We start from the raw sequence: 22199 nt of genomic DNA, 5'->3' as shown, positions 1-22199 counted from the left end.
TACATTTAGAAATTTACATATTCCAGCTAACTTAGATAATAGTATTCTGTGATATTATAAAAACAGAATTGTTAAATTTATGTTAATTGAAGAGCTTTATGATACTATTAAAAAGTATCCTTCATTTAAGAATTTTATTATTACCTAACAGAAGATTTTTTTATTTACACAAATGAAGAGTCCAGGGAAAGAATGATCAAAGTCACCCGAAGAGAAAAAAAAAAAAAAAAAAATTTAACATGGAAAACTTTGAATTGTTTTTGAAAGTGACATACACAAATGCTATTTGACATAAAATCACTGCTGATATATTTGCAACATTATGTAATGTTTATCTTATTTAAGGTTCTCTTCATTTGGTCTAAAACATAACTTTGATTGTTCTTTTCTTGTAATCTTCAAATGTTTTCTGTGTGATTATTGCACTTAAACGCACATTCTTAAGCAAACATAATGTGTTTATGTAGTTCATTGTAAGCAAACGAAGAAGATGAAAATGTCATCGTTTTTAACTATCGTAAATAGTTTTAGTGATCCTATTAGAATATGATGTTGTGATATTGTTGAAATAAAGGTTTTTATTATTTAAGAACAATATGTGTCTTATTATTTATATATAAAGCTAACAGATGTTTACATCGACTTGAAAAATTTAACAGCATTGAATTGCAATTGAATTCATATACCTGTTCTGAAGTATGGTATAATTCTAAAGCTGAAATAAGATCTGTCAATCTCTTAGGCGAATGTGCAGTAAAATGATGTACGATAGATCCACAAATATCGAGATTCGTACATTATGTAAGGCTGAGATAAGCATTATTGACAAAGTTAAGAAAGGAGTTCTGCGTTGGTTTGGACATGTATAGCGAATGAACAGCGAAAGAACAGCTAAAAGATTTATGATGCGAATGTTAATCTGTGCAGAAATTGAGAAAGACCGAGAAAGTGGACATGTCAAAAGACAGAATTAATATGGCGTCCTATCCTCTCTACCTACCTTTACGGAGACATTGCTTGACGGTTCATTTTGTTTTGAAATAGGTAATCATGTCTATTTTACAGTGTTTAAGTAAAACCTAAAAAAGAAGAAATAAAATAACAGAGACATTATATTCCGATTCCTTAGATTGACTAAAAAAAAAATTGACTTAGCTCTACACTCATAACAAACAAAATAATTGATAAATTGGGTAAGTAAATACTAAAATTTTAGAACTAAAATGTCTAACAAAAGAACATCATTGAACTGTCAATCAGCAATGTTAAATATTTTAAGAATGTGTATTTTTAGAAATGTTTTCACTTTTTTTTTACAAATATAACCTTTTTAAAAACATCTATTTTTTATTGAATATATTGTTGGTGATATAGTTCACTGGCTTATGATACTGTCATGAGTTCTTCCCGAAATGATGCATTTAAAAATCAGTTGGAATGTGTTTTGACGCTGATACAAAAGCTGAAATGCAAGAAGAAGATCGAGCTTTGCAGTGCCTGGATAAGTAGATTACAGAATGCACATTCTGATGAGTATGACTTGAGAAATGCATACTTGAACTTATTGTATCGGCAGCTTTTGTCGGGGCAACTTGGAGATCCTTTCCTTACTTGTCCAGATTGTTATGGGAAGCTTCCTTCGTTAGAGTGTCAGGTAAACTAGAAACATTTGTGTGATGAATTTAGAAAAATACATTTGTTTTTTTATTTTTTATTATTATACACAAGATTTTTTTCCAAGGAATCTATATAACTCATGAGTGTCCTCTGGTTAAGGCTAGTCGCTACCTAACATGGCTCATCTGTTTTAAAAAAAAAAACAAATATTTGCTTTATGATTTACACGATTTACAAAAATATTTCTATTTTGAGGGCTATTTTCGACCATAATAACTCACTATTAGAAAGTGGGAATCAAGTTAAGATAATAGGGTTCAAACACCGGACCTCTGATTGGTATAGGACCAAATCTGATTCAAACTTATTTACCCAGTTTGATTGGTTTTTGTTTATTGTTCAACCATGGACAGAATTTTGAATTATGTAAATGCAATATGTAAAGTGACCACAAAAATTAGATTTTTATCATTTACCCAAATATTTTCAAATTTTGGTAAATTTTCAGTGAGTTGTAAATAATTATTTTTTCTAGTTTTCATAATACATTTAAAACTATGTACACAGGTTTTACCTAACGGCTGGAATGTGCACAACTCAATCAAAAAGTATTTTAAAATTTAAGTGAATAATTTTTTTTTTTTAATAAGTTATTGGTTATAATTAACTAGAAATTTCCCGTGTTCATTACGAGTAATTTTCGTTTCATCCATTCCAACTACAATATTATGACTATAATTACTTTTCAGTACAGTGAATCGGGGGAGACTTCTTCAAATAGTCGGAGCTGTTGTAAGACAGGTTGCAAGGCATCCAAATGTTCTCCTTTTTCCTGTGGGTCATTTAAGGCCAAATCAGAGCCAGAGTTAAACTGCAAGACACCGCGAGATAAACCAGAATGTCCTGAAATCCGAGTAACGGGAAACTCAAGTAACTCATCTATTGGGTCTAATTTTTTCAGAGGTGTCACTCCTGAAGGCATCCCTGGGGTAGTGAATATAATTTAATCTTTTATTAAAACATATTTTTTGTAAAACAATTGATTCTCGTAATTGAAAGATTTTGATTTTACATGGCCATCATAATATATGGTGATATCTTATGCCCAAAAACATCTTGAATATTAATAAATATAGGGACCAAACTATTTTACCCACCCATATAAATTATGCTGTTTTGACTCTCATGTCTATTATCATCATTCTATCAGATGGTGCACAGGGCATTGCATTAGTACATCAAATGCGGTGTGAATGCAATTTTATAGTTTTTAATTATGTTTTTTTTTTGTTTAATTTCACGCAAGCACGTAAATACCCGTTGTTTAGGTGTAAATAAATAAATAATCTATTACAAATCTAACATGAAAAATTAGTTTATTTTAAACATTTAAAAATAAGGAAACATCTCATATTTTGGACAGCCAGAAACTGGTCGATCGCTTCGTCATCACTGTACAAGAATTTATGAATGTTTGAATTTAAAATAGGCTAGCGGAGAAATAATTTACTCATATCTACATTAATTTTGTTAAATTTTCATAAATCTAATTTTCAGAGCACGTTGAGAATACAAACAGAAAATGGACCCTGTCCCAGTCAAGCAGATCCTGACTCTGAAATGAGGAACTTCTATGATCTTATGGGCGGTTCAGGAAATGTTAAAAAATCGTCTCCACATTTTCAAAATCCAGAAATGCCAGATGTGAGTTGATAGTTAAAACTGATGTCTTTTATATAGGGTAAAACTCAGTTTGAGTAACATATGTAATTTTTTTCTGCAATTTCAATGATATTTCTCAGTATTTAAAGTAAAATTTGAATACGTTAACAAACTAATAAGTCCATCTTAATAGAAGTAGCATTAATAAGTTTACTGGTGGGAGAAAAAATTAATATAAGCCACTAAGCCACTATGAAGATGTTGAAAAGTCAATAATTAATGTTTAAAAAAGTGTTGCAGTTAGAAAGTTCAGTGTTTTTTTTTTATTTGTATTAATAGACTATCAGACTAATTCAAAATTTTGAATAATATATTTTTATGTATCGTATGTGTGTGATTTTTTTATGATTTTCTAAAGTTTTGTAATTTTGAAATTACTCTGCCACTAAAGTCACAAGTTCTAGTTGGTGAGTTTTGCTGTTTGGTGAATTGGATTTCCGGAAACAGGAAATATATCACAACGCTCTTGTTTTCACAGCATTGGTTGGTTTGAAGGAATATGAGATGTATGAGTACTTCAAAGTAGTTCATTTTTATGAATGTTTTCGTACACTTGCAAGATATTTATCATTACAATCAAATGCTCTAATTTCTATCGCTTGCAAGAAAACATTATTTATATCAAATTTCCTGTAACACTGAACTTCCACATTATGATTTTTTTAAAATCGATTTTTAAATATGTAGCAACTGTTTTTATATCCGCTCATTTTTATAAACAATCTTAAATTTTTGACAGTTAAAATTCAAAATACAAAAGATTGAATAATGATACGTAATATGAAAACGTTTTATATTTATTTTCCCAGGAGGATCATTCGCTTTGTTTTGGTGTATAAATTTTTTTCTTAATTTATTTTTAAATAGTGCATTAGGTTTTGTCCAATATGGATCCTTTAAAATTGGCAGTCTACAAAATACTATGGGTTCTATGTACATCTTTCAGATGATTGACTTAGGTGTGTTTTTTACATGCAGTAATAAGTCATAAAAAGTTGAATAAAATGCATTTCATTATGATCGAGTATAGACCAGCCATTATAGTTCCAGACAGCATGCATCATGTTAAAAGTTGCTCCAGCAATTCCTAAGCAGGTTGCAAGTTCTTTGTGCATGCCACCATCTTCAGTTATGTGAACTCTTAAGTATTTAAAGCTGTTCCACCATCCCGGAAGGCCGTCAATGACTATCTTTTGGCTTTATTTGGCGGAATTAAGGGAAGCGGGATTGACATTGCAGGAGACGAGAGTGTTGGCTGGCAATAGGGTCTCCTGGAGGCGAATGTCCACATGCTTCACTTAAGAGCGGATGTGGATTAAAGGAAAAAGAAAGTAATATTTTTTTTTTCTTTATCAGGTAAGAAGACGGCTGAATATGGAAGATAGCAAATTTTGTTCTCCAGAGAACTCACAGTACTTAATGCTCAATGAAGATAACTCTTATTCTGAAACCCCCGAACCAACTGCAAGAAGTGGTCCACGTGTACCATCCTTCCGGCCGGGGTGTATAGACAGCGCTTTCAAGAGGCGTTTGGCCGAGATAAATGTTATATATGAACTGAGAGTTAATAATCTTAACAATAAGGTAAACTCTGTGAACACACAAAACAACGCCATTAGATGTCAGTTTGGGCAGTTAAAGGAAATGAGTGAGGCGACAATTAAGACCGATCAGAACACTATTCGTCAGTTGCATGAAAGTAACAGGCAGCTTCAGTGTAAGCTGCAGGTGAGTTATTTTTTTACTAATGACTCTTCATAGGCTTAGTAAAATTATTCAATTAAATACTTAAACAGGACTGAAAATATGAAAGGCAGAAAAACTAATCGCCTCGTGGGTTAATCAGTGATAAGGAAACTCTGTTTTTATCTTCTGTGCCAGATGATGCCAATTTTTTTTTATCTCTGGATAGTTTCTGAAGAAGACAATATTTAATAATATATTATATTATAAAACTTGCTTTGTAATTTTCCGTTTTATTCTTGAGTTTTACTATTTTTATTTTATGAATAAACATTGTACTCTCAAGAGTTCCTTAGAACACAATAAAAATATAGATGACAGTGACTATGAAGAAATAGTGCTCAAAGAAAATACACATCACCTTTTAATATTAGTTTGAGATGTGGTTTTATACTGCAATATTATATTTACCTAAAGGCGGATTTGAACGTATAATCAAATTAATTATCCACAAATGGGAGAGATGTTAGGACTCCTCTCCAAAAGGTAGATGGACTCATTCCTTTTACCCTGACATGAGGACAATAGTTCAAAACAGGCATTGTCATCTCAATCACCATATAGTTCAAATGACTTCAAGGCATGGAGAATTTAGAGGAGAACTCCTTTCTTTCACTCTTGCATGCAATCCAAGTTGTGCTTGTGGTATGTCAAACCAAATGGTCAAACATGTGTTAAGGGCAATGCCCTCTCCTAATAAAGAAAGGGAAGTAATATTGGACAGCCCGTTAGATGTTACTAGGCCACTCTGGAATCCAGATTGAGTTGAGAATGGTATAAATTACATATCATTTACTCTGTTGACTCTTAGGTTAAAAAAAGTGAAACTCTCAGGGGTACTCCATAAGTTGTGATCGGCATTTGCGAAACTCTTGTCGTTTAGAGATTTTGCAGAATAGTTTGCAGGATTTTTACTTAAGAGTAGCTGCTGAATAAATTTTAAATAAATACAAAAAATATAATAAATGTCAATCCACCATTCCGTGTGCATTTACTGATACGTGTGAAATGGGCCATTTCCTGTTGGATATCCTGTAACTGGTTTATTATTTGGAAATTGTAGTAATATGGAACAGACAGTAGAAATACTTTGTTTGGAATACGTAACTGAAAAATAACTATGTCAATCGGTTTCTGAACTAAAACTAGTTCTGTTATAAAAAACCTGATTAAATAACTTCTTATAAAATATATCAGTTTGACGATGTCGTGAGAGCGATAAAACTGGTTATTGGTCTATCACAACAAATTGATTCAAGTGTCATTTATAAAAATTTTATTCTATTAATTACATTTAATTTCCCCAAAGAAATTTAATTAACTAATTTGAATGTTTTAAATACTATTGATATACATGTTTTTATTACATAGAAATCTAATGGAGACCACGCCGCTGAGCAATGCATTGAACAAATATCGCAGAAGTTAAACGAAACAGTTTGTGTAAATAATGAATTACAAGATTCTATAAATATGATGAATTTTAAATTAGATGAATCGGAAAGATGTAAAAATCAAGTAAGCTATTTATAGTACATAAATGTATTTATCAAGCCAGAAAAATATAAATATTTTAAAATTATTCATACAGAAGCCTTAAAGTAATTGCTATTTGTGCTCTGATTTTAACTGCTATTATTTACAGGTTTGATATTTATGTATTTTTAAAACGTAGATATTGAAATATAGAAAATACCAATTAAGTTTATATACATAACTAAAAAGATGTAAATATCAAAAGTAAAAAAATCCTTAAGTGAAAAAAAAAAACAATCTTAAACATTTTCTATGGAGCTAATTACTAATACAGTCTTCTTAGTCATTTGCTCTTGGCAGAGCAGTTGTGATCCGCCTCCGCCAGCTTCTGTCTTCAGCGCTTTTGGAGGCTTACCGAAGAAAGACGCCAATTGCTTCTGCCACCAAGTCTGTTCATCTTGTATATAAGACTTCTTTCACTAGATCGAGTTCCCTATACATATTCTTGCACCACCAATTTTTCCATGTTATCTCTTCATTCATGTATTTACATATTTTGTACAAACATAAAATACACATTTGTATTATTCTGTAAATATGCAATGCCTACATACAGTAAAACTCCAATTATCCAGATTAATGAGTGCCAGATGTTATCCATCCGGATATCCATGTAGAAGTCCGAATAATTGGATCAACATAATAATTGGATTATCAGGCAGTGTTTTAAAAGAAAATGCAAAATTTACTGTAAGATTACATTTTTATTGGAATTGATATCTCATTAAACTTTTACTTAAACATGTCCAGCAAAGTTAATTGGTTTGACTAATAAACTCGTGTACAAGCAGCGAGGTTCTTATTTCGAGGTTTTATTTTCTGATAACGATTCAGATATTTGGCAATCCGGATGTCTGGAGTTGGGATAAATGGAGTTCTACTGTATATGTCATAAATACACACAATATGTATGTACATTTAGCAACTATCCCACACAGTCAACCGCATAAAGGAATTTTCTGTAAGAATTAAATCTGCAGTTAACAATATCAACATTACCTGTGAGATCGTGATAATAATAAAAATGTTATAGTTTCATATTGAATAATTTTGTGAATTTCCGATAATATTTTAACACATACTATATTTTTTTGCTGATGTTTCTTTTTTATACAAAAAGGATTTTTGTCAAATAAGGCAAAGTCACAAACAAGAAATAGAAGATCTGAATGATTGCAATAGGCAAAAACTTATGACTGTTATTAATGATTATAATACCAAATTACAAGATATGGAGAAATCGTACAAGGAACAAATACGGTAAGAACCGCCATCACAAATATGTTATATTTATTTCATGAATTTGATCCATTAAATTGACTATATTTAGTTCTTTGAAAAAACAGGGATCCGAGATGTAGAGATTAGGGATTCTGAAAGTCTAGGCATTTACATAGCTTGTGACCTGTCATTGGCTGGTTTAAGTGATCACCTAACAAACTGTAACACTCACTATTTTGCTCAACATTTGTGAACTAAACTGAACTAAACTAAGAAAAATTACTGGTACCATTAGAATTACATTTGGTAAATACTTTTTGATACTTCCATGGCAAAACTTAACATTCAGTTTACTGCCAGTTTCAGTTGATCACTTGAAATTTAAAGTCAATCTTGAAGGTCTGTGTATATCTATAAATGGTGTCAAAACTTTTGTTGTTGCGTAGTTTGTGTTGAAACGAGCCAAGTAAGATTGATATATTTCATTGCATAAATAATAACAACGCCATAGAAAGTATTTATGTATATCTATTTTAACAAACACAATTGATATTTCAGTGGGCAAAATTCCATTCGATTTCTTAGCTAGTGATTTGAAAATTTTGCCCACATCTACGGTTGTCACTACATACTTTGAAAAAAATTTATCCAAGACAAAAAACAGATAACAGAAAAATAATACATCAGCCAACCTGAAGATAATGCAAGTACCTACTGCTTAAACAAAGTAGAAAATAAAAATAAAAATTAAGTAAGTGACAAAAATATGATTTTAAACGAGGTAACCGGATGTTTTGTTCAAACTGGCCCAGAAATTTGACTTTTTGCCAGAGATTTAACAAATAAGATTAAAAAATCTGATGGGGGTTTAAATCAAATACTTTTTATACCACACAGCAATTGAATAACAACCCATCCGATTTTTCTCTGCCATCGGGATCATAAGATGCCTACACCTTACAATGGAGAACATTGAAAAAATTGCCATTGCGATACGGACATCACTGACTCTGATGCCTACTCAGTTGATGAATCAACAGATTTCGAGACATTCATCATAAGTCATCACAACGAATATGAACAACGCGCCTCCGAATCTTCGTCCAAGGAGTCTGATCCGCTTGAAATTAATAACGGTAAAGAAGGCGCTTTCGTTCTAGTAAAGTTTAATAATGTTGATTAAACAAATATTATGTCGGTAAAGTTATCAGCGCATCAGCAACCACAATTTTAATATTGATATGTCATTTATAATACGCAAACGTAATGGTACTTTTGTGTGGCCTCAAGTTGAGGATCATACTGAAATCTTTGCCTGAACCTGTCATCTTGCGGCAAGGTTTCCATAAATTCAGTTTAAACCTTAAAATTGCAAGATTGAGTCATTTACTGTGAGTAAATTAAAAATGGTTATACTTCAACCAATTTTTATTTTTACCCTTCAAAAGCAATTTAAACTAATTGAAAAAAATGTAAGAATATTCGACCACATTTAAGAAAGTTTCAATAAAATGAAATTTTCCAGCTGTTTTGTGAAATTATGAAGACCAATTTTTTTATTTTAAATGTTTTTTTGTACAAATATTTTTAACAGAACAATGAAGAGAATAAAACATAGAAAACATTATGAATTTGTACATAAAATACAATTTGAAAATATCTTGATTACGAAAATCGCATCCGAACTGATCTAATGGTTTGTGAAAAAATTGCAAACGTAATTTATAATTTATTGGCTTATGCATAGTTAAACACGAATAAATTAAAAGATTAGAGATAAACTTCTTTGGTTTCGTTAAAAATCCAATTATGTGCCTACCCTGGCACACAAATCTGCATTGTTTAGAAAAACTGAGGAAACAGTTGACAATGTTGCCCGCCTATTTTTGCATTGATTTTATAATGGTGATGCCTCAATGATGCTATTTTTTTGAACAGAAACAGTATGTTTCGCCCAGAAATTAATAATATACTGGATGATAAAACCTAAAATAACAGTTAATGACTAAGTGGGCAAAATTGTCCACAAGTGCAGGTAATTTTGTCCAGTATATTTTGTCTTCGAAAATTCCATAAATAGAAGAAAAGCAAACGTTGGACACTTGTCAAAATGCTCAGAATAATTAGTATCACTATTTAACACAATGGATAGGAGTTTTCCCATAGAAATATTCTAAGATATTATTAAAGTTTGGTAAAACTGACGGTACCTAGAATAACTATACACTATACCTACTAAACTTATTCCATCATTTATTTTTTAACCATGTATCATTTTAGTGTACATTTATGAACAAACTGCTTGCGTATGTGCAGTTACAAATATTAACACGTTATTCATATTAGTACCGCGAAACCGTCCAATTTTGCCCTTGATGGATATTTTTCCCAAAGAGTCTAATCTATGCTCAACCTTTAAAAAAAAATATTTCCATTTGATTTCGGTAAATTTGGTACATTAAGAAAGAAAGTAGATTTATGTAACTAACTTCCCTCAGAAGCTTAAGTCACTAACTTTACTCAGTGGCTTGCCAGAACCTGTCAAAGTGCGCGTGTAATTTGTTGCGGGCCAATTACGACTCTGTGTTTTTTAATATACTGCTCGATAGCAAAGACAAAGGTAAGTTTTTCTTGTTGCATACTATAGACAAAGGTTTTCAGATCATTTTCTGTTTATATTATGTGCTGTCAGTAGCTTAAATCAAGAATTATGACGATGGGCAAATAAACCCGCACAAGTTGAGCCTCTGGGTTGTCAATTTTGCCCAAACGAAAAAATGTGTTAGGGTTGTCACTTTCACTAATAAATAAAATAAAGTAGTTCTAAGACAAGCACGCCATATGAGCTACAGTTCAACAAATAATAGTTGCGGGCAAACATGGACGAACATGGAGGTAATTTTGCCCGCCATCAAAATTTTAAATTGCTTGAAATCGCATTTAAATATGCCTGAATTTACAATTGTAAACCAATTTAATGATTACCGAAGTCATTCTTAGTGATTAAAAAGTAAAGCACAACATACATTTTTTTGGAGAAAATCAACATAATTGCAAAAAAGCGGGCAAAATTTGACGGTTTCACGGTAACAAAACAAAGCAAACTATACAAATGTCAAGCGTCTTATCAAAATCGACAATGAAATATAATTGTTCCGATATTCTCGTATCGTTTCCAGATCACTTGTCCTATTTTTTGTCTAAGTTTTAGTTAGCAAGTTTATGTTGATATTTCTAATAAGCGACACCTGTTGACTTTTTCTGAAGTTGGCAATATTCAAGGCAATATTCTTTGTTTCTGATGGTCTATTCTATACTCATACAACTCATTGTATTGTCTATAGAAGAGTAGGTAAGATTGAAACACCGATTTTACTAATTTGACAAAAGCAAAAAATCTCAATTGAATGATACACAGTGTGTCAGTAATGTGATTACTTTAATCAGCCAGTGGTATATCATAAGCCCTATTAATGTCTAGACTTCTACAGTCACTAATCTCTTCATATCTATCAATGATAATTCCTTCGTCTCTCTTGAGAAATTCGTCTTTTAAGAAATATATCATTCAAAGTGGGTTGAGTTTCCAGCCTAAAATGTTTTGGACATAAAAAATATTGTTAAATAACGTTTTAATGTAATAATATTCCAGATGTTTAGCACAGCAGCACGATAACAATATTCAGCAGCTTATTACAGATAATGACTTGACGTTTCAAGAGTTTAAGGATTCAACCAATCAACTGTTAGGCAACAAGAATTCCGAAATAGAGAGGCTCAAGGGGTTACTGGAAAAACAGTGCGAAACGTAAATGAAATAATTGTATTATCTTAACCATAAGTCCACTTCCTGACCCCTTAGCGTGCCATTAGAGCTTTTATTCGAGACTCGAAATTTCGAAACCATGAGTACGATTTCAACTCTCTCCATGGGGTTGAGAACGCATTGCTTTCAACATGAATCTTCTTTTTTGGGTGATTCTGAGTAAGTTGGATTCATTCCAAAGTTTCGGCTACCATTGCAGGAGCCATCTTCAGGGTAAACTAATAGTTTAGTTACATGGGTCTACATAACATACGATCAAATTATCTAAAAACGGTACCTCCGACAAGTAAGTGTCTTTGTGATTTTATTTAAATTTACGTATTTGCTATTTTAGTAGATTTTTTAAATTAGACTGGGGCTGAATAAGTGTGGCATTACTCGAATGTATGCAAAAGCTGCACATATTTTCTCTTAGCTCTGTCTGGAGCACGATGCATGATGGCTGCTGGCTGCTAGCTGATTTCACCCTAAACTATAGCCCTTAAAATATAGCTTGATTAGAATGACAGTTGTCAGCAAAAGTAACGACATAACTTTGTAGTAACGGCTAAGAAGTGATTTATAATATTGACACACGAAAAATCATTCGTATCTGGCATGTCAATTTATTTTTTTAGTTCAATGGTTGACATATAAATCAATATAGATATAAATAAAATCAGATTAAAAAAAAAAAAAAAAACAAAAATAAACCTAACTATTAATGACGTTCTTACAAGGTTACATCATTTTGTAAAAACGTTGGAGATTGGACAAATTGATCAATGTAAATTGACCCAATAAAAAAATAATTCATTTGATGTTGTTCATGAAAAAAGTATAAATGTCTTATTTTTTGGTGAATAATTGTCTTAGACACACTATAATAGGCTTGTTTTTGCGTTTTTATATCAATTTTCGGAAACAGAGTTTCATGTTTACATGAAAAAACTGATAAAATCGATTTCATCGGTACATAATCAGTGATCAGTAATTTCCCATCACTATTGACATTAGTTTGGCAGCTGTCATTTTAATCATGCTATATTTTATGGACCATAGTTGTTGATTAAAGAAGATTTTTCTGTTATGTTATTTTAATTAGGCTATTGTGATCCACGTGTGTTTGGTGATATAAGGATAGTCGGTTGGTATGTTTTATATTAATTCAAATAAAAAGTTAAATTTTTAATATGGTATGCTGTGATTTATTTACTACATGTAATCGAGTATCGAAAAGTCTCGAAATTTCAAGACTTGGTCCCTGATTCTCGTCTTAGTCTCGAGACTCAAATTTGTGTCGAGACTAGAAGCCCTACATGTCATGCCTTCGTTTCGTAAGTTCGTAAGTTCGTTCGTATTACACCTATCTAACGCAAACAACATCGTTGCACCATATCGATAAAAGTGACATATTGTTTTCTGTGAACTGTATTTTCTCAGAACCAGAATCATGGAAAAGTGTTTTTGACTTGATGGTTATAAAAAGGAAATAGAGTTGAGACAAGTCCGCCTCGTAATGTAGTAGTTGGCGCGTTTGCCTACCAAGCTTGAGATGGAATATTGGTTTTTGATGAGGTTCTACCTAGGAATATTTCATTGTTCCTGGACGAGCACCTGAAAAATATGTCGTAACGCGTTACTTTACAAGCCACAAAAATGATCTAGATACTCTGCGATTGGCGTATTAATGCAGTGCCATATGCACCATTAAATTCGGATAGGGAAATAGTGATGATGATGATAATATGCACCGATTAAACTATTAATGCTAAGAGGAATGTTGAATCTAGAATTTGATGGATCTTAATCTAATCAACATTATTTATTTATATCACAGGTCCTTAAATTTATTTCACCCACCGCCCACTTTAAGAATGATTTTTTTTCTGGAGCAATGAGGATGAATCTGATGCACTTTTAAGAGTTTGTTTATATGATTAAATTTAGCAAAAATACTTGAACTTGATTGCTACAAACACGGCAGAGATATGAAAGGAATTAATTTTATTTTAAATAATAATAAAATATTTAATTTTCCTTTTAATAAATCAGCCATTGCCCTTCTAGACTGCCTCAACACCCTCCAATTTTATCTGGACCTTTTACCGTCCCCCTGATGGCCTCCAGCGCCCACAACGGGGCGTTATCGTCCACTTTGAGAAAAGTTGATCTAGATGTGGATGACAGTGGAAATTTAACTTTAAGGCTAATAATTGAGACTTTGTTGTAACAGGCTGAAGTCACAAGTTGAAGATATCCAGTGTAAAACAAAGGAAGAGTGCAAGAATCCGGAGTGCGTCGCGACCCGAGAGAAGTTATGTCAGTGCCAGAAATGGCTGCACAAGATGAAGAATGTGAAGGATAAGTGCTTGAAACACTGCGATGGGAAACTATTAGATGTCCTCAAGGAGAAACACAGGCATGAAAATATGGTCAGGGTAAGTGAAATACAGATTTGTGATATTATTGTGTTATATTATAAAAGTTCTGTTTTTGTAAAAGAGTAGTGATAGCAGTGTTGCTAACCTTCATTAGGTAAACTTTGGTAGCATTTTTATTTTGGTATTATAATTTTCTTATTAAAATGTTACTGGGGTACTTTTTATTCCATCTTTAGTTTTTTTTTTATCGATATTAAAGTGCTTTTCCCACTAATAATAAAATCATACCCCCGAAAAATCGTCAGTTTTGACTTGAATTCTGAAGATTCTATTTGAAATCAGATCTACAAAAAAATCAGTGAGGTTGGTAAAGCTAAATGGTAGTGTTAAAAAGCATTAGCATAGTAAAATAATACTTATTTTGCAACTGCTAAATGTAGTTGATAATTTTAATGTAATTCAAGCTGTTGAGGAGTGGACGAGGTGTGAAGAATACCTCGCCCTAGAAGGAGGAAAATTTAGTAAGTGGACTGTATTGTTAGAACGGAAGGTTGCGCAACTCCACTAACCTGCTGATGATGAGGCCTGATGAGTGCTGGAACCTGGCTTGTGAAGCTGGCGGTCGTGAGACGCTGGCACAACTTGTATAGAGCTGACGGTCTAAATGGACCGTGGCACAACTCGCTTGAAAGATTTTGATGAAAAAAAAACGCACTTCACTCGTAGAATGTTATTTGTGTACTGATAATATGATGTTTTTTCCGGCACTCACACGTAGAATTATTGTTACATGGAGTGTGCTAGGAAATGGGAAGGACGTGTAGGTAGATATGGATTTGGTTGAGAATTGGTCCGAACATAAGCATTACGTGTAGATATAGTGACAGAAATTAAAACTATTTAACAATAATTGTATTATCGATCGAAGTTATAATAATACGAGGGTGGATTGATAATGAAGCTACCTAGTGCTAGATGGCAGCACAAACACAAAAAATATTTATATTTCCAAATTGCGATCTGTCAAACGGCAGCTGTTAAAATGTCACCCAAATTCATCGATTAGTTTATTTGTTGTAGTCATCTGAAGTAAACAACTTTTGTGTTTTTTGAAAAATGGAAAAAAGCGAATTTCGTGCAGTGATTAAACACTATTATTTGAAAGAGAAAACGGCGAAAGAGACAAAAGAAAAGCTCGATAAACATTACGGTGAGTTTGTTCCGTCAGATTACATGGTAAAATATTGGATTGCTGAATTTAAACGCGGCCGAACAAGCACTGCAACAATACCATCAACAGGAAGGCTTAAAGAGGTGATTACTGAAGGACATATCAAGAAAATCCTCGATATAGTAATGAATGATCGCCGAGTGAAAATTCGTGAGATTGTTGAAATGGTAAACATCTCATATGAACGTGTGTTCAACATTTTACATGAACATTTGCATATGAAAAAGCTATCGGCAAGATGCCGCGTTTGCTCAGTGTCGAACAAATACGAGTTCGAGAGACCACTTCACAGCAGTGTTTGGACATGATAAAGCGTAATCCTATTGATTTTTGGCATCGATTAATAACTGTTGATGAAACGTGGGTGCACCAGTATACACCTGAAACCAAAAATCAATCGAAACAAGGGTGGAAGCTGGTAGAAGTGCTCCGAAGAAGGCAAAGGCAGTGAAATCGGCTGGCAAGGTTATGGCCACTGTATTTTGGGATGCACTCGGAATATTACTCATCGATTATCTTAAAAAAGGATCCACAATCAAAGGAAAGTATTATCGTGTATTATCGGATCAATTGAATGATGCAATCAAGGAAAAACGACCACATTTAAAGACGAAAAGAGTGCTCTTTCTTCAAGACAACGCACCGGTTCACATAAAATTAGATACGATACTAAAATTACGTGAAATACACTTCGAATTGGTTGATCATCCACCCTATAGTCCAGATTTTGCACCTAATACTTTTTCCTGTTTCCAAACTTGAAAAAATGGCTCGCAGGAAAAAGATTCAGCTCAAACGAAGAAGTGATTACCGAAACTAACGCGTATTTTAAGAGGTTCCCGAAATCATATTATTCAGATGGTATACAAACAGTTGGAACATCGTCTTACTAAGTGTGTCGAAGTAAAAGGAGACTATGTTGAGAAATAAATGGTTTTTGAAAAAAAAAACTTTTTTTCCCACTTCCGGTAGCTTCATTTTCAATCCGCCCTCGTGCGAGCTTTTAAATTTGGCCAAAAACGTATTGTTGAAATGAAATATTTACAACCAAAATATTCTTCTAAAAAAACACATTTCCATAAACACGGTTCGAACTAAAATGTTTGACCTATTTTAATTTTTTTATGTTGGTATAACTTAACCTAAAATTTAAGAAAAATACCACTAAACTTGTGCATCTTAAAATGGTTTTCTTTCTTTTCAAAAACAACAATCTAACATTTAACTTCAATCGCTTTTTCATTAATTTACTATTTTTAAATCATTAGAACAAATTTGACTTAAATGCTTCGCCTTTATATGAGTAACAATGAACGTACCGAGGTTAAGTCTTAATTTTAAAAAGCGTAATCTGCTGGTCGATAAATAATTATATTTAAGTTAAATAAAAAACTGTACATTTTTATCAGAAATGCCTTAGAAAATAATGATTTTTATCCAAAGTTTTTAAAACGGTAAAATCGTATGATCCCTTTACTGTTTATCGGACTACAATTTTGCCCTTAATCTTGACACCTTTGTTTTTTCAATATAAATTACTAAGATTTTGAGAATCGATTATCAAAAATCTTGCAAATTCAACAATATTTAAGTACGTCCAAATGCTTGCAGACTGGCTGGATTTCCTCTCTAGGGAGTTATTCATATTGAAATTTATTGCAACAGAGAGGGAAAATACCATTGTGAAGGAAATATGGAAGTCTAGGCATTTACAGGGTTTACGACCTGTCATTGGCTGGTTTAAGTGCCCACTTAACACACTGTGTAACATGTTTAAACATCCACATTTCCTCAACTCTTCCATTTGTTGACTTTTGTGAAGTAAAGGAGCTGAAACCTTTATTATGTGGGTGATATTCATCCGACTGAACCAAATCACCTACTAGGCATAGCCTGAAAACAATTTTTCAATTTTTATACTTCCTCTTTTACCAGGTAGATAATTAATAAAAATTGAAAAATTGTTTTCAGGCTATGCCTAGTAGGTGATTTGGTTCAGTCAGATGAATCTCACCCACATAATAAAGGTTTCAGCTCCTTTACTTCACAAAGGTCAACAGATGGAAGAGTTGAAGAAATGGGGATGTTTAAACATGGGCAAAACGGTGAATGTTACACAGTGTGTAAAGTGACCACCTAAACCAGCCAATGACAGGTCATAAGCCCTGTTCATGCCTAGACTTCCATATTCCCTTCTCAATGGTGTTTTCCCTCTCTGTTTGCAATAAATTTAAATATCTTGCAAATTTATTCATCATAATATTGCGAGAGCTGTTCACATGCTTTCGCATGCTAATAAAATTTGGTATAAAAAGCAATAATTTCCATCACTAATAAAGGCAGCACCGGGTGACACCATTAGGAATATTTGATTCACGGTCTTAACGAAATATCCATTATTGTGCCTAACAGTTTGCTCAAACCAAACAATTTGGCCATTATTAAACATTTTATTATTGAATCAGGAGAGGTCGGCAAATAATGTCGGTAATTTACTCCAAATAATATGGCTGAATGAACATTTTTGGGTTAATTACATCGCAATAACTCGATATCTAATTTTTATTAGATGTGAACCCAAAATCCACAATTATCGAAAGTAAAATATTGGAATACCTATCCAGTATCGTTTTAAATAAAAACACTTTAAGAATGACGTATAAATATATGATCAATTAAAAAAAAACTTTTTAAATGAGAAAAACAATTTATTTATTTAAGAAGGTAAACATGAACTGTAAATATAAAAGAAAAATTATTAAATCCACTAAACCGCGAAACCGGCTTATCAGTAGGATGAGCAAATATCGTTTAAAAATATCACAATCCATTTTTTGTGCCTTAAAAGTACATTTTTTTAAAGGTATCATCTGTTCTTGAAATATCATGTAATTTTAATATAATGTATCTATTTGTGTAAATATGTTTTGTATTATAGTTTGAGTAAAGTAAAAAATGAACAGATCAGTTGATTGATTAGTAAAAAAAATATTAGGCATTAAAAAGTCGTATCGGAAAAGCTTCCAAATTTTTTTATGGAACAATTTGAAAATTATGTTATATTTTCTCCTACTTTCAAAAAATTCTAATTAAAACACCCGTGGAGCATTTGGACATCACCAGACGCCTCCGGAAGACCCTATCGCCCTCCCCTCCACCCACGCCAATCCCACGTCCCCTAGATACGCCAAATATTTTTCAACAATGTTTAAAAAAGTAAACCTTTATAACTAAAAGCCTTTCAGACCTTTATTTAATCGATATTTCAATTTCATTGACTTCTCAATTTAAAGTGCCATTTTTAATTATACCATTTTCGCATAAGAAGAGGCATATAATTTATTTCATTTTAATACTACTACTACTACCATCATGCTATTTCCCCATAGGGGTAGGCAGAAAGAATGGACCGCCATATACGTCTATCCTGACATACATTCCAAGCTTCTTCCACATTCATACATGTTGTCATACATGCCCTTCGATTCTGTCTGCTTTTGGCATGACCAGACTGAAAATTTTGGTTTATCTGATCATGCCACGTCTTCCTTGGTCGTCTTCGTCTTACGTTACCATTCATTTTGGCCAAATATACTTGTTTTACCATTCTTTCGTCGTCCATTCGTTTTACATGACGAAACCATCTCAGAGACGCTTGTGTAATCTTATCCTTACTCAGATTTACACTCACGCCTGATTTCATCATTCGTAACCCCGTCATACATTGATATCCCACACATTCATCTAAGAGATCGCAAATTTTATTTAATATTAAGAAGTATTGTTTTCTTTTCAATTTTTTTATGTACCTATTCAAAACGGTAAAAAATCGCATTTTTGCAAATAAGTAAATCTCTCACCAAACAAGGTGTGTATTTTATTGTAAAGTAGGTATTTGCGACGAATTTACTAAAATTTAGACATTTAGCATTAGCATTTATAATTTTGCGCTTTTTTGGTGAGCACGCTATTGCAATTTTAATATAATTTTTTCAGATGATGTTAATGAAGCAGAATGCGGAAATAACACTTCAAGTTTTTACTGAAAGCCAATTAGAGCTGAAGGACGCGGTGTGCAGATTTCAAGACAGATACAAGAGGATCATTGAGTCGATGCAGGTTAATTTTATATCAATTACTTATTTATGTGATTTAATACATTAAAAAAAAAAATCGTGAAAATAAAAAATAAAATTACTACGATTTTCCCTGGAATATTTAATAATCCAGGAATGGATTTGAAACTTCAAGTTTCATGTAGATAACAAAAATGAGCGTTATAATGTATACTGCTTTTGTACTGATCCAATGCCCTATGCAACATTAAATTGTATGGCGAAATATGTATGAAAAAAATCATAATAATATTTTTTTAATTGAACGCATTTTAAATACGGTTAATTTATTTATTTGATAAAATATTTAAAAAAAGTAATCACTAAAACAAAATACGAAACAAAAAACGATCAAAATGAAATCAAAACAGTAGTAAATACAAAAATAAAAAAAAACAAACAAACTCATTAATTTAGCATACATAATAAAACGACAGATATTAAAAATATGAAGTTTTCGAGTGACAGAGGAAATATATCGTAATTCGTAATCTATTCCTTTACATTAACAGAATATGCGGTGCCAGACAATTTGAACATTGTTTTTCTGTCACTGTCTCGCAAATGTCTCCCTAAAACTGTGTGAAAAAGACATGTCGGACTGATTATGCCTAACTAAAATCAATAAGATGTTTCTTTGTCCCGTTTACCGCTCCTTGAAACTGAACCGATTCTGTTGCTATTTTTAAGAGTATCAGAATAAAATTTTCTTTTTCGGTATCTTTTGCGTTTTGCAAAAATAGTTATCATATGTATGTACCGTACGACCGAAGCCAGCAAATAAAGCTGGACGATTTTGAGGGTTTTTGGATGGTTCTAATTTCCATAATAAACAATTTATCAAAAAACAAAATAAAAGCGACACACTACGGTAAAAAAATCATTGCTCGGGTAGGGATTAATGAAATAAATTTACAGTTCCATATTTTTTTGCTAACATTATTATTATTGCTGATATATAAAATCGTCATAATTCACAAATTAGTTCGCCAATCGTAAACGCTCATTTGAAAAAAAAATCCACATGTTTCGTAGAATAACAAAGTAAAAAACATGACGTCACAAATGAATGAAGGGATTTACAAAAAAATATATAAATAGAAACTGGTGGTGAAATTAATACACAAACAATAATAGTTTTTACTTAGTTTAGTACAGTAAAAGTAAAACAATACACCACTGAACATTCTCATCATGATTTCGATCTCATTTTGTTGTTAAAGATATCTTATTTATTGCTAAAGATCTATTAATTATTAGATACTTATTTTATCCTGAATACGATTTTCCTTTTCAGCATCAAATTACGAACAACAAAGTGGAGGTAGACGACATCATGAGTATTCAGTTGAAGAGGAAAGGATCGGAGAAACGCAAGAGTAGTAAAAATACCCCCGATTGTTGTGAAGATAGTAATACATAGTTTTTTTATAAAGTGTTTATTTTGTAAGTTTTTTTCAGTAAATATATTTTATTTTATTTATTTTATGTTATTTCATTGGAAAGCCAACAGACATTTATACATTTATAAGAATCAATTATACCATAAATACATATAATAAAGTCCAATTAGAGGCTTCCACATAATATTGTTATTGTAAATGTTGTCACATAAAAATTATACATAACTTATAATATTACTAGAAATGTAAATGAATATTGGTCACACAGTTGCACATTACAATAAATAATACAACTATAGTTGACCATACAGTGTTCATTTATTATGTGCCTACATACAGAACTGCACATAACCTGCATAATATAGGCTGCGGATTCAAGGCGCAACATCATAACTTAAACTATTTTGGGAAATTTCACTTTTAAAGGAAGTTAAAGATATGTTATTAATATCAATACTATTTAATTTCTGATCACACATATGGCAGGTTCTATTTACAAATGAATTTTGAAAAGATTTAGTTTTACATTTAGAAATTTTAAATTTTTTAAATTTTAAATTTTGACGTAATACGAATATTTCGCTTACAATAAAATATTTTTAGAAACCCAAGTTTTTTTATTTGACCTCCGAACGGAATTAGATAGGTATACAGCGATACAAGATTCTTCACGAAGAATTCGTATTTAAGATGACTTGCGAATCCAGAAACCGGCAATGCCTCATTTCTTCTATATACGGTTCATATATACAGACTGGGAAACAAATACATGAGAGTTCCTACTTCCATTTGTTTCTTTAAACTTATTAAAGCCTAACATGTCGAGCTATTGAAAGTCGATCCTGGCCAGAACACCCTAGTTGAGATGTGAAAAGGCCATGAAAAAACGAACGAAGAAGAAAGTCGATCCATACTTTTTGTGAGGTAAGGTCGGGCAAGATGGTTACGGTGGGCAAAACGGGTACTTCTCATATGTGGCGTTTGCGTGGATTGTTAGCTTACTCTTCCCGTAGACAATTAAGTCCACCTCGGCGTGCCCGGAGAGTAATACACGCGCACGGGAGCGTCTACAATTTTTTTAGCCCGAAAATAAAAATGAAATAAAGATAAATACGCTGTGTTATTTTGATTTGCGTAATACTTACTGTGCATCAATAAATATTAAAACAATGTTTGGTTTATAAGTTATCTTTAACGTGTATAATTTTACTGAGAAAGTGTAACGATTTGTGAAATTCTGTTCTATCACTTGAATTCGGGTATTCGTTTTTGGGTACCCGTTTTGCCTTCCCCCTACGAGCAAAACGAGTTTTTACCAAAGTTCATAAAAAAATGTATCGCTTAAAAATGATAATTTCAAGTTTTCTTAATCATAATTTATTTTTATCACTGAGAAGCATTGTTAATTTGCGTAAATTTTAT

General features: G+C 32.1%; 1 protein-coding gene across 6 annotated transcripts; it reads left to right on the top strand.

The window, feature by feature from the left end:
- The first annotated feature begins 1182 nt into the window (after positions 1–1182).
- LOC148274640 (uncharacterized) lies at positions 1183–21354 on the top strand. Of its 6 annotated transcripts, XM_088236830.1 has the most exons (10): positions 1192–1654; positions 2367–2606; positions 3175–3321; positions 4696–5067; positions 6454–6600; positions 7739–7878; positions 11492–11647; positions 13881–14085; positions 19256–19378; positions 20672–21354. In XM_088236830.1, the coding sequence occupies exons 1-10, from the start codon at positions 1397–1399 to the stop codon at positions 20795–20797; spliced, it is 1914 nt and encodes a 637-aa protein (XP_088092956.1). In that variant the 5' UTR covers positions 1192–1396; the 3' UTR covers positions 20798–21354. The 6 variants fall into 6 exon arrangements, with proteins under 6 accessions (XP_088092959.1, XP_088092958.1, XP_088092957.1 ...); XM_088236831.1 differs by lacking the exon at positions 11492–11647 and having other exon boundaries at positions 1188–1654; XM_088236832.1 differs by lacking the exons at positions 13881–14085; positions 19256–19378; positions 20672–21354 and having other exon boundaries at positions 1184–1654; positions 11539–11599.
- Positions 21355–22199: the final 845 nt, after the last annotated feature.

The sequence above is a fragment of the Micrasema longulum genome, unplaced genomic scaffold (genome assembly GCF_059751315.1).
Source record: "Micrasema longulum isolate JH-2025_06_02 unplaced genomic scaffold, ASM5975131v1 h1tg001612l, whole genome shotgun sequence".
Taxonomy (NCBI): domain Eukaryota; kingdom Metazoa; phylum Arthropoda; class Insecta; order Trichoptera; family Brachycentridae; genus Micrasema; species Micrasema longulum.
Note: the sequence above shows the minus strand (reverse complement) of the source record. Positions and strands in the feature narration are given on the sequence as shown.

Excerpts from the sequence above, each read along its gene's own strand:
- LOC148274640 (XM_088236830.1), top strand. The coding sequence starts at position 1,397 with ATGAGTTCTTCCCGAAATGATGCATTTAAAAATCAGTTGGAATGTGTT. Across the intron at positions 6,601-7,738 it reads CGGAAAGATGTAAAAATCAA|GATTTTTGTCAAATAAGGCA; the intron begins GTAAGCTATTTA and ends TTATACAAAAAG. Across the intron at positions 7,879-11,491 it reads TCGTACAAGGAACAAATACG|ATGTTTAGCACAGCAGCACG; the intron begins GTAAGAACCGCC and ends ATAATATTCCAG.